Raw genomic sequence first — 12,102 nt, 5'->3', positions numbered from 1 at the left:
ATGACTAGATAAGTTAAATGGCAAAAAGAACACACATACAAAATGTAAGCCCATAGATATCACTTTTGGATATCACAGCAAAATGAAATCGTTATAAAAGTCTCTAGAAAAGATTCTTTCAATTTTCAAACTTATCTTGTCACAAACCAAAAGCAAACACTTTGTGTGCAGACGTCAGCTTGAGGACCATACTCTGAGGAGCACTGCCCCCAAGGCTTCTACAGTCCTGTCTTTTGTTATCCTTAGTTATTTGCTTTCCATGCCAGGTTTTCCTTTAAAATTCCTCTGCAGTTACTACTGTTCCCTCTAGCCCATTTGGGAATCTAATCTCACTTGTTGCCCATGTTAGTACGAGACACGCTGGTTACTTTCTTCTGATAACTAATGAAAACACATTCTTATTTTGGTCTCTTCCCACCTCTCTGGCAGAGCCTTCTTTCCCCTTTGCCTTTTGCCTGTCCCAGCACCTTACCCTGGTGTCCCACATAGCTCCATCCTTGACAACTTGCTTTTCTCCCTCTATCCACTAAGATCTTAATTTTAGATCTTTAATTTTCCTGATTTCAATGATTATCTCTAAAAATCCAATTTCCACCCCTAGCTTAAGATAGAGTCAGATTCTCTCACCAAATTTCCTCCTCTCACATAGACACTGTTACTCAAATTCATTATCCTTCCAACTCAAATCTTGAAATATTTACCCGACGTTCCTGCATTGTCGGGTTCTGCAGTAGATGTAAGTTCAAGCAAAACAAGTTTCTTCTCACAAGGTGCCCTATAGCATAAGCTCTGGATTCAGACAACACTAGGTTTAAGCCCCACCATGAATAACTATGTGCTGGGTAATCCCTCTAACATTCAGTTTCCTTGTGTGAAAAACTGGTGTATATCGTCATACCCACTTCATAGCCCTGTTAAAATTAAGTGAAATGATGGATATAAAATGTCTGGCATGCAGAAAACACTCAATAAGTGTTATTGTTGTTGTCATTATTATTGAGATTAACTTCTCTTCCAGTGACTTTTTACTGTATTATACTACAAATAATTTTTCGAGAGTTGATGATCTGTCTTTAGATTGACTTATAGCAATTTGTTAGTCACTTTTACTCACTATTGCTATGACAACATGAGATTCTAAACCGTTAATAAAAGGAAAGAGTATTGGGAAATGGCTCAGATATTTGCATTAAGTTAAATAAACTTGCACTTGGGAGTACAGTAAGGTAAAAGGTGATGCACACTAAAATGCATTCAGTTTCCAGCACAGCCACTAACTAGCTATATGATTCTGTCCAGTCACTTAATCTCTCTGTCTCAGTTTTCTCATCCATAAAGTCGAAGTCCAAATGCATGATTTATATCCTTTTCATTTCTTAACTCTTTTAGGTACAATTATTTTTTAATTTTAAACACAAATTATAGTGAAACAGACTATAAATACCAGTTTTATCTCAAACAGACTTATTCAAAGACAAAAACACTGCTATAATGGTTTAAACAAAAAGTAGCCTATAAATGTAAACCCTATAAATGATGTAAAATATTAAGATTCGAGGAAATTACTGTTTTTTTATGGGAAAAGAGGACATTGTAGAACTTTTTTCTGATTTGGCACTTTGTTCATAAAATATACAAATATATAAAATCCAGGCTAAAATATTCACTGATCAGAAACTGCTATTTTCTTTTGAACAGAGAGCCAATATTTCACCATTTAACATCAACAGCTACCACTGAGCACATAAACACTATGTGCCCAGAACTATCCTAAGCACTTTACATTTATCCACTTGATCCTCACACAGAAACCTATGAAGGAAGTAGTATTTCCCTTCATTTAACAGATGAGAAAGCTGAGCATCCTAGGTTTGACCAATTTCATTAAAACCACACTAGTGGGGAGTGGCAAGCTAGAACACAATACCAATCTGCGAGGCTCCTAAATCTGGTTAAACAGTTCACTATACAGCCCTCTCCCAAATAAGCTCCATGTACATTAACAAACCCAGCTGTACAAAATAATGAAAGAATTTTTAAAACGGGAAACTTTAAAAAACTAGACAAAAAATGACATCCATGGAAAAGAGAATGAATGTGCTCAACAAAAAAAGGAACCCACCTTCATGACCTATGACAGATCTGGAAGCGGTCTGAAAGCCAACAACTCCTGCCACATTGTCATTGGCCAAAATGTTCACTCTGACGGTGTCGGAACTGGGCAAAATTCTACTTCCGCCTTCGGTGTACACCAAGCTAACTATGATGCTTTCATCATCCTCTGGCTCAGAATCATCCAAAATGGTTAAAATGGCTATCTTTTTGGTTTCACCTATAAAGAATTAATGGAATAAAACCTAAGTAAGAAAATCCTCAATAGAGAATTCACAAAGGTCCAAGATAACTTCTTTCAAAGACAAAAGTTAAGTAAAAATACATGAGTGAATTATAACAGTTCAATACCATGAGTAATATTAGTGCCACTATAAGCAAATGTTGTATGTAAGCCTGTATACCCTTTCACCTATAAAAGACTGTAAAAATTTCATTAATATGGGCAGATTGTGGAAAAGGATATTTTGAATTATGGAAGTTAAAGGGTAGAATTATTTCAAGGAATCATGGTTTTACTTCCTGGTCTTTAGCCTAGAACCATGACCTAGCTAGGGGAAGAGGTTCTGAAGCATCTACTGTTTAGAAACAGATCCCTCTAGAAAGTGGGGTCTCATTCTCATTTTGGCATTACCATGAATGATTTTCATGTAATCAAGCCAAAACTTCTCTGAAAGACCAGGAACCCTTAGGGAATAGTGGTCAAAATGGGAAACAGAAAAGGATGGTAAATTCTGAGCAAGAGAACCCACATAAATGGGATAAGTCTTCGGGGAGCCAGATGAGATGACAACATCAAATACTAGTCTCCAGGATTTGGGCAATAAGGGAAGGAGACAGAAAAGGAATTCAAAGGGACACATAACAGCAACAAGGGCCAAGCAATCTACTTTGCAATTTGGCCTAGGACCCCACTAGTAGATAGGGCATCACTGAAAACCCCCAAACCCAACACTGCTTCTGCTGTTCACCTACAGTGTTCCCCATCTAATTCTTTGCCACTTTCTGGAAAGAGGTTGTAAGGGTGAGAAAAGGCAGGAGAAAGGAGAAAGTGGATGTGAATGCATGTTCTCTCTCACACACGACCCTGGTATATTTTATCAATTCAGTGTCAAGGTTGCCTCAAGAGAGTATATATTATCTGAGAATCTAGGTTAACTATAAAATATAGTCCATTTTGTGTGATTCTAAAGTTACAATTCAAGGTAATACTAATTTGTATAATGCCACTACTTTAATATGATAGCTTCTTTATTGTTACCAAAGCCATTAAAAAAATCTAACTTTAAAATTTTCATCTCCATTCCCTCCTCAAATTTCATTATTTCCTTTGAAATAGGGAGAAATGTTACCAGTTACTAACCTGTGCACACACACAAACCCATGCATCAAGCATATCATTATTCCATTGTTCCCAAAACCATTTACTAGGAAACAATCATTTTTGAGAAGTTTTATACTATTTTAAAAATTTACTCTAAAATATAATGCTTATTAGATGTTTCAAAAAGTATATAATCTATATGTATCATGACCCCGGACTACTGTTTCCAAAAAAGTATATGCATTAAAATTAAATGATAAAAGATGCAATGAATTGCTCTAAGATATGGAATTGTGAATAACATTTACTTCCTTCATTTTGTTGTATAACCTGAAGTTTTCATGAATAAATATTACTTTTCAATCAGAAAAACACTATGTTAAAAAACTATATAGGGCCTCCCTGGTGGCGCAGTGGTTGAGAGTCCGCCTGCCGATGCAGGGGATACGGGTTCGTGCCCCGGTCTGGGAGGATCCCATATGCCGCGGAGCGGCTGGGCCCGTGAGCCATGGCCGCTGGGCCTGCGCATCCGGAGCCTGTGCTCCGCAACGGGAGAGGCCACAACAGTGAGAGGCCCGCATACCGCAAAAAGAAAAAAAAAAAAAAAAAAAACTATATGGAATTTATAATTGGCTAAATCAGGATTTAAATAATGATCTCAGTAAAGATATCGTTTTTCAAAATAAATAAATAAACTTTAAAAAAAAAAAAAAAAAAAAAAAGATATCGTTTTTCTACCCAAAGAAAACTATTTTAAATATATGAACTTTTGAAATTTTCAAATATAAATGATTCAACCAACCCTGGAAAAGAATCAGTGAATCTGACCCTAATTCTAATTATTGTCCAAGTTCTCTGTAATTTCATTGTTCATGAAAATTTAAAATAGTGGTCCCATCCAAGTCTAAGAACAGTATTATAAGTTGATCTACCACTAGTCTTAATTTAATATGAATCAACTCACCAAAGTTTATGCTATTTATACTTACAAATTATTTTCTTTGGAGGTTTATCCTGATTTGTCTAGTGCACATGAAAAAGCTTCCCAGTTAGTACCCATTTTCCTAGCTACCAATACTTCTTACCCACGCTTGGTTGTAGCTACATGGCTCATTCTTGTAAATTCCCTTACAAAATTAAAAGTTGCTTTAGAGCTGCCTCTACACTTCCTGAAAGGTTCTGCTACCACACATAAAAGGGATACAATTCTCACATTCCCTGAAAATCTTTTCAATAAACTAAAAAGATACACATGTAGGGCCCTATGTCATGGGCCTACATATGTCATGTCAACCATTAACAAGCCAACTACTATTATTTCAAAACCATCATTCACTTTTACATATTAGCAAGAATGTATACAGTAAAAATTCATATGAACCTTGTCATAAAAACTGACTATAACGACTTTACCAGGGGGAACTGAAGTCCATTTAGAACCATAACTCACCTTCAGCAAAAGTCAGAATGTCTCCAGCACCTATAAAATCTAAACCTTCAGTAGCTGTTCCACCAACAACACGCCATTGGACTGTCACCTGACCTAAGCTGCCCCCTGTCCTGTGGATCATCATCTCCACTGTGGTTTGGGGCCGCTCCTGAACTTCAACATATAAGCCATCTTCTGAGGTATTGGGACTAATACCGTAGATCACAAACACTCCAAAGGCATCACCATTTAATGCTATGACAACTGTAGAAGTATTTGGCTGTCCTATGGTTGGTTGGTTTTTAAAACTGGCTGTGATGTTCATAAGATGAACTTCAAGGAGAGAAATTAGGAAACTCTCATCCATCTCTGGGAGATCATCGGGAAGAATAGAAACTGTGAGATTTGCAAATTCATCACCTTCCAGCATTATGGCCCATTGCCTTGTCACAGGCTCGTAGTCACTACCAGCCACAGCCTGACCGCTAAAAAGAGACGCTACCCTGGTCATGTTTTTCTTGTAGGTCCAGAAGTCTGAGTTGTTAACGGTTGGGCTGATCCACGATGTCATCCAAAAACATTGGGGGCCTTCAGAAGCACCGAGAAAGGAAAACGCTGAGCACGCGTGTTCTTTGAGGCACAAAGTGGCACAGGTATACTGGGGTTCCCCCATTGCAGAGACATTCACCCAAGTTCTCCAAAGTGGGTCAGGCACCCCTTGAATTGGCGATTCATAGTAGGACAGTAAGTCTTGACTCTCCTCAACTGCAAGAGCCACTACATCAATATCGGAAGTACTGTAGAACAACAACAGCCGACCAAAGTGCCCTCCGCTAAAATGTGGAGTGACAGTTAAAAGACAGGTTAAGCACTCAAAGCAATCTGTGGATTACATAATAGAGAAGAGAATGCTGATTGTGATTTTCATTTTTTTTTTAAGTGGATAAAGTACTAGCGCAAACACAACCATGTTTCTTAATAACATTTGTCTTTCGCATTGTGTTTTCTCATGTAAGGAAATCTGGCTCGTTTTCAATCAAATGCTACTTATTTTTAACCAAGCTATGAAAATATCTTGTACGATATGCAAATCATATCCATTTCAGAATTTTCAAAGACTTAGAAAATGAATCTTCATTACTAGCTTTCACTGAAACAAAGTAACAATGATACCAACATGAGTACATTTTAAGGAAATGTAACTACTTGCCACAATGTCGCAAGCAAGACCAGCTATTTTCTATTTCTGAAGGAGCTCAGTGAACTGGATGCTGTCTCACAAGAGAAATCCAGACAAAACAGAACCTGAAAGTCAACCACTTCATATGGCATCTGAATGTTCTTTAATTTAGAAGCCAGTTGTATTCAAGTTCTAATTCAAACACAACACCAATTAAAGCAATAAGTGTCTGGGGCTACAAAGCCCAATGCTGTATAATCCATTTCACTAATAAAAGGTATGATAGCTACAATGAGCTCTTTATATTAATAGGCATAATTCAATTAACAAATTATAACAACCTATAAAATAATTTACATTCTATAAAAACTACCAAACTTTATTTGACTATGTAAGAGATCCTTTCCCACCACCCCACAAGTTCCATCACCGCCCCCCCCTCCACCCACCGGATACAAGCAGCCACATCTCATATACCTTCTCCTGACAGTTATGTTAGCACAGGAACTTCTCTCCAGAGGCTCTTGAACACGATAAACCGACTGAACAAAGGCTACTGTACCATAAGGATTATCATTGGCAGGAATAATAATATTTGCCACTCGATCTAACCCAAGAGTACCACCACCAGAGGCATCAGTTAGTTGCACTTGGATAACCTAAAAATACAGTGAAAACTTCCTTAACAGAATCCGGTTCTGAAATTAGAATAAAAATGATGCAGGAAAAAAAATCAAAACTATCCATACAAGAACAAAATGGAGTAAAATATAAATGGACTCAAAGAAACTCCTCCGTTACATTTACAATCCCAACACGTAACAGAACAATCCATCACCAACTTTTAACAATAGAGCATGATGGCACAGAAGAAATACAGGCTGTTTAAGTTCCTTAATATTCTGTTATACAATCTTGTGAATCAATTTTAAGATGCCTGTTTATGTTTACCACTTAAATAATATACTTTTAATCCCTATATCTTTTTTTACTTAGGGAGGATACTGCATATGTGTTTTATGAATAGTTCATTTATTATGCTTTATTTTCCACATTCTCATAAATGAAAATTCTCTGATAAAACGTAAAACTAAAAACATATCATAAATTTAGAGAAATTTATGATAGGTTTTTAGGTTTTCATACCTAAATTCAGAGAAAAGGAAAGAGAAATGTTGTATATGTATTAACTAATATCTAATATTTAAGAAGTGTTTAATGACACAAATAGCACCCAAAAATAAATTTTATGGATTTCCCTTCTACAAAAATTTGACACTATTAAAGAATAAATGCTATTAAATGTAATTTTATGAGCTCCAGCTTTTAAAACTTGAATTTAATAAAATAAAATTATCTTCAGCCAATATATGTTAGTGATGAATCAATTTCCCCACTGAGACTCTATCTTTATTTGCCACCTTGCTTCTTCATGATGAAAAATAAACATCAGGCAGATAAATCTAGCATGGTATTTGTCACATAGTAAATCCTAAAGAATAAACGAATGAGTGGAAAATCAAAATCTAAACTTAATTAAGACTGACTGGCTCACACTCAAGTCAAAAGGAAGTCTGAATACAAACAAATTAAGAGTTTATATGAAACAATACAGCAAAACTTATGACAGACTATACATGTTTAATCATTTAACCAAAACGTAGAAAAATATTACATAACTGTACCAAAAAAATCTTATACTAGTAAATTCTAGAACATTCTTGTTTTTTGTTATCTCTAAGGATCACTTTCACACTACCATATTTTGAACATTCTTACAGAAATAATTTATCAGACACCTCTATAAATGTCACAATAACAGCCATCTGTCCTAGTCACTATAAGACAAGATATGTTTTACAGTGTCATTCTAGAGTAGCCATTCCTCTCACCTCTTCAATCTCCGGAACGTCGTCAGCCAGGACCTCTAACAACAAGGTTTGAATGGTTTCCCCAGGGGCAAAGGTCACATTACCTGAGACAACTCGCAGGTCGCCAGTAGCAAGCTGTCCATTAATGGTGGCAACCCACTGAACAGTAACATTGCCGAGTGTCCCAGAATTTCGAATTATTGGCAGGTTTACCTTCACTGAGTTAAACTCAGGTTCCTCTACAATAAGTTTAGTAATCTGAAAACCTAAAGGGCAAAGGAGAGATAATTTCAAATACAAAGTGAAACTAAGTCAATGTAGAGCAAACCAATTGCCATCCTACAGTTGATTCTTTTTTTCCCCTAAGCAATCTAAGAAGCTAAACCCTATAAAATGAGAGAAACATGCTGTGATACAAATTGGTCAGGCCTGCCAAATTTTCCAAATTATTTTCATTATGATAGAAGCAGAAAGCATAAACTCAGATGTCCACAGAGGTCAGGAATATACCAGTCATAAGTGAAGTAGGTCTAGTGAGTTCGGGGGCTAACTGCATGGGACAAGCCTGGCAGTTGCGATTTTTCTCCTAAGACTGATGCTATGAAGGAAAGGGGCTTGATGTCACCATATTTTTCTACTATAAAGATAGGCCAGAAATTCAGATTTTTGTACAAATTTCTGTGAACTAAATTAGTTTTTTAAAGAATTGTCTAAACTTCACAAAACACATCTAGGAACCAGATCTGACCTAAAAGCCTTAAAGTGTATGATTTCCAGATTTATTCTGAGAGGTTGATTTCTAACCACTGCTAGGTTTACTAACCACTGCTAGTGAGCACACATAGGTGTCCTATATATCAGTCATAGCAGGTTAAAAGGAAACAAGATCAAATCAATTCTGAGTCTCTAAAAATAAAGGAAGGTATGAATCTATACAGACAAGTAAAAGAGAGACACAAACTAGTCTCATTACCAAATAATCCATAGGGGTCATCAGAGGCCTCAATAATAATGATCGCCTCTGTTAATGCCCCTAGTTTGGCTCCTCCTGTTGTTTCATTCAGCAGTTGCACAAGAAAAGATTCTTCCAGCTCAGGGTAGATGTCATTAATGATATAGATTGGCACGGCTTTACTTGTTTCCCCTTCTAGCAAGACCACATCCGATGAAGCTATACTATAATCTTCACCTATGAAGACAATAAAGAAAAATGCTAAGACTTATTCCAGTATATGATAATAAACATCCCATACTCTAGGGAAATACTATGACATATCACATTCCATGGACATACTTTGAAAGACTTTTTCGAGGATAGTGACTACATTTATTCTAAACAAGATTTACCTCTCTTGCAAGAAAAAAATGGGTTTGATACAACAAAATAATGAAAAAGACATCTGGGTTGTTCAAGTTCATTTCTTCATTTTTAGAACAATGTATACATAATGTGTTCTATTTGCCATATACACATATAGATGATACAGATATAGACAGAGAACAATGTATACATAATGTGTTCTATTTGCCATATACACATATAGATGATACAGATATAGACAGAGACATAGATATGGATATGGATATGCACATGAACATAGAGAGTCATTCATTACCACAAGATGGCCCCTTATCTACAACAGTAAAAAAAAAATGTGTATCATACCTTAAAACAAAGAACAAAACTAGAATTCTGATCTCACTGGGGAGATAAATTACAGTGCTACACAGAGACGGGTATGTCAGCGTCATCAATCTTATGGTTGGAAACTATGAAATTTTCTACAAAGTTGGATTAAAAGCTGCTACTGCATACCACTCCGGGTGGCTTTGTCTCTGGTCAAAAAGTGAATGAGGAAAAGAGAGAGGCTTCCTATGGAATTTGGGTGCTAATTTTCTAGAACAGTGATCAACCCTCATCATCTGTCAATGTGTAAAGCCCCCTACAGATAGGCACTCCTCTGAGCTACCCCTCCTCACCCACCCCTTACACACATGTCATTTAAGGACTAGGTGAGCCTGGTTCATTGTCTTTTCAAGCAAGTATCACATCCAGATGATTTATTTCAAAAAATCAATCATGTTATCCCATGCATTCACACTCATGTCCTTTGAGTGCACACTAGAAAGGTTCTGACTGAATAGCTCTTAGGCAAATCTCTCTCTAGATGCTATAACTGCACTATCAAAGAAGGCTGTCTCCTAATATTTGCATTTGACAATGAAATCCTTTTGCTTATACATAAAATAGTTAATGCTAATCATTGACTCTACCATGTTCTTCATAAATAAATAAACAAGCAAGATAAATGAGTTGAGAGACAAGACTGTTGCCAAGCACTGCAATCATATGGCTGCACATTTTATCCTGTATTCTTCAGTATTATTTACACATGAATCCCTTCCAAAAACCTTAAAAGTACACACAGAGAAAGCCTAACAACGCTTTCCTTGGTTTACTTTTCATTGGTTTGTGCATATTTGGGTCATCAAAGCTTTTAAATTCATATACAATTTGCCAACAGTTTTCACAAATTCTACAAAATCAGTGTGATAAATATATAATAAAAACTTTAGGTCTGTGACTTAAAAACATTCAAGGGTATTATTGCTTTCTAGTTGATTTTTTTAACTACATCTTTAAGGGGCTTTGTTAATCAAGGATACAATTTCCCTCTAAAACACTTCACTGCTCCTTAGATGTCTTTTCTCACCGGCTATTGCAGTTATTGGCACAGCTTTAAACTTCACAGAAACATCTGCAAATGCTCCTCCTGTTCTAGTCACATTGATAATGGGTCCAACATGATCTTCTGCAACTCGAACGATTGGTGCTGAGAGCTGAAGAATTCCAAACGCATCATCATTGGCAATGATAATTAGATGAGCAATAGTTTCTACCTTAGGCCCAAGGCGTGGAGAGTTTGGAACTGAAAGACAGAAGAAAAGCTAATATATCAAAATTCTAAGAACTGGCCAAAAGTCATCAAGAAGCCTCAGCCAATATATAGAATGGATAAACAACAAGGTCTTACTGTATAACACAGGGAACTGTATTCAATATCCTGTGATAAACCATAATGGAAAAGAAGATGAAAAAGAATGTATATATATGTATAACTGAGTCACTTTGCTGTACAATTAACACAACATTGTAAATCACCTATACTTCAATAAAAAATTTAAAAAAAAAAAGCCTCGGCAAGATCCATCAGCCAAATGGGAGAATCATTTTGTGTTTTCTACCATTTTTAGCAAAAACATATTTATCGTTTACTATGTACCAGCACTAATCTAGATGTTGGGGATACAAAAATAAACTAAACGGAAAGTCCCTACTCTCCTATAACTTCTAGGGAGATTTTTATTATAGCAAAGGAATAGTTACCCTATAAGAATTATTTTAATAACTATTGGAAACTTGTAAAAAAAGGCAAAAAAAATGATTAGAGTATATTTAATCATCACTTTGCAAAATATAACAGAAAATGATGAAACCTACAGAATTATGCTCTTTTAATTAGTTACCAGTATGCCATAAATTTTTTTAAAGGCACTACAGTTACAAAATTGAGTAGGTAAGTAATCTAGTTACTTGCCCTCAAAGAGGAGCTGAAAATCATCACACTCTAATTCAATTACTGCCTCTCTCCCTGCTTCACTGTCCTTCCTCACAAACCTGTTTCCCCTGCCCCATCTCAGTTAACAGTCATGCATCTACCTCATCCAGAAAGCGGAGTCATGCTACCCCAATGCTGCTATAACAGAGTGTGCTCACTTAGGCTTTTAAGGCTACACTTTAAGACTATGCTTTTAAGCCTACTTTTAAGACTCTCTTCTTACTTGCCACTGATTTTAGAGAGAGCAAAACTTATTTTGAAGGCATGTAGGACCCTCCACAAATTCCCTTACTTTCTAGATTCAATTCCAACTAGCACCCTTGTTAAAACAAGTAATGACACAATTTAATTTCAATGATACAGGCCCAGACTGCACTAAATTATATAGTTTAAAACACAAAACTATAAATCAATATAACAATTAAGTTTAACTACATTGGAAAAAAATGGCAGTAACACAGAGCTGTAGAAGCAGATGACATTTTCTGAGTATGCCCTATTCAAAAGGCATTGTTCTAAGCACTTCTCTTGCATCTAGGAATTTAATTCCCATACCATCTTTATGT

The 12,102-nt window shown here is 36.0% G+C and overlaps 1 protein-coding gene across 1 annotated transcript in view; it reads right to left on the bottom strand.

Moving 5' to 3' along the window:
• The window catches only part of ADGRV1 (adhesion G protein-coupled receptor V1), a gene marked incomplete at its 5' end in the record, with an annotated part of 521,373 nt that overhangs the window by 423,973 nt on the left and 85,298 nt on the right, over positions 1-12,102 (bottom strand). Inside the window, 6 exons of the mRNA XM_081231559.1 lie at positions 2,123-2,332; positions 4,887-5,698; positions 6,523-6,704; positions 7,938-8,182; positions 8,890-9,105; positions 10,631-10,846. Coding sequence (XP_081087685.1) covers positions 2,123-2,332; positions 4,887-5,698; positions 6,523-6,704; positions 7,938-8,182; positions 8,890-9,105; positions 10,631-10,846 — 1,881 coding nt within the window. The remainder of the gene's footprint in view (positions 1-2,122; positions 2,333-4,886; positions 5,699-6,522; positions 6,705-7,937; positions 8,183-8,889; positions 9,106-10,630; positions 10,847-12,102) is intronic.

Source organism: Mesoplodon bidens, assembly GCF_964165515.1.
Source record: "Mesoplodon bidens genome assembly, chromosome: 4".
NCBI classification, from domain to species: Eukaryota; Metazoa; Chordata; class Mammalia; order Artiodactyla; family Ziphiidae; genus Mesoplodon; species Mesoplodon bidens.
Note: the sequence above shows the minus strand (reverse complement) of the source record. Positions and strands in the feature narration are given on the sequence as shown.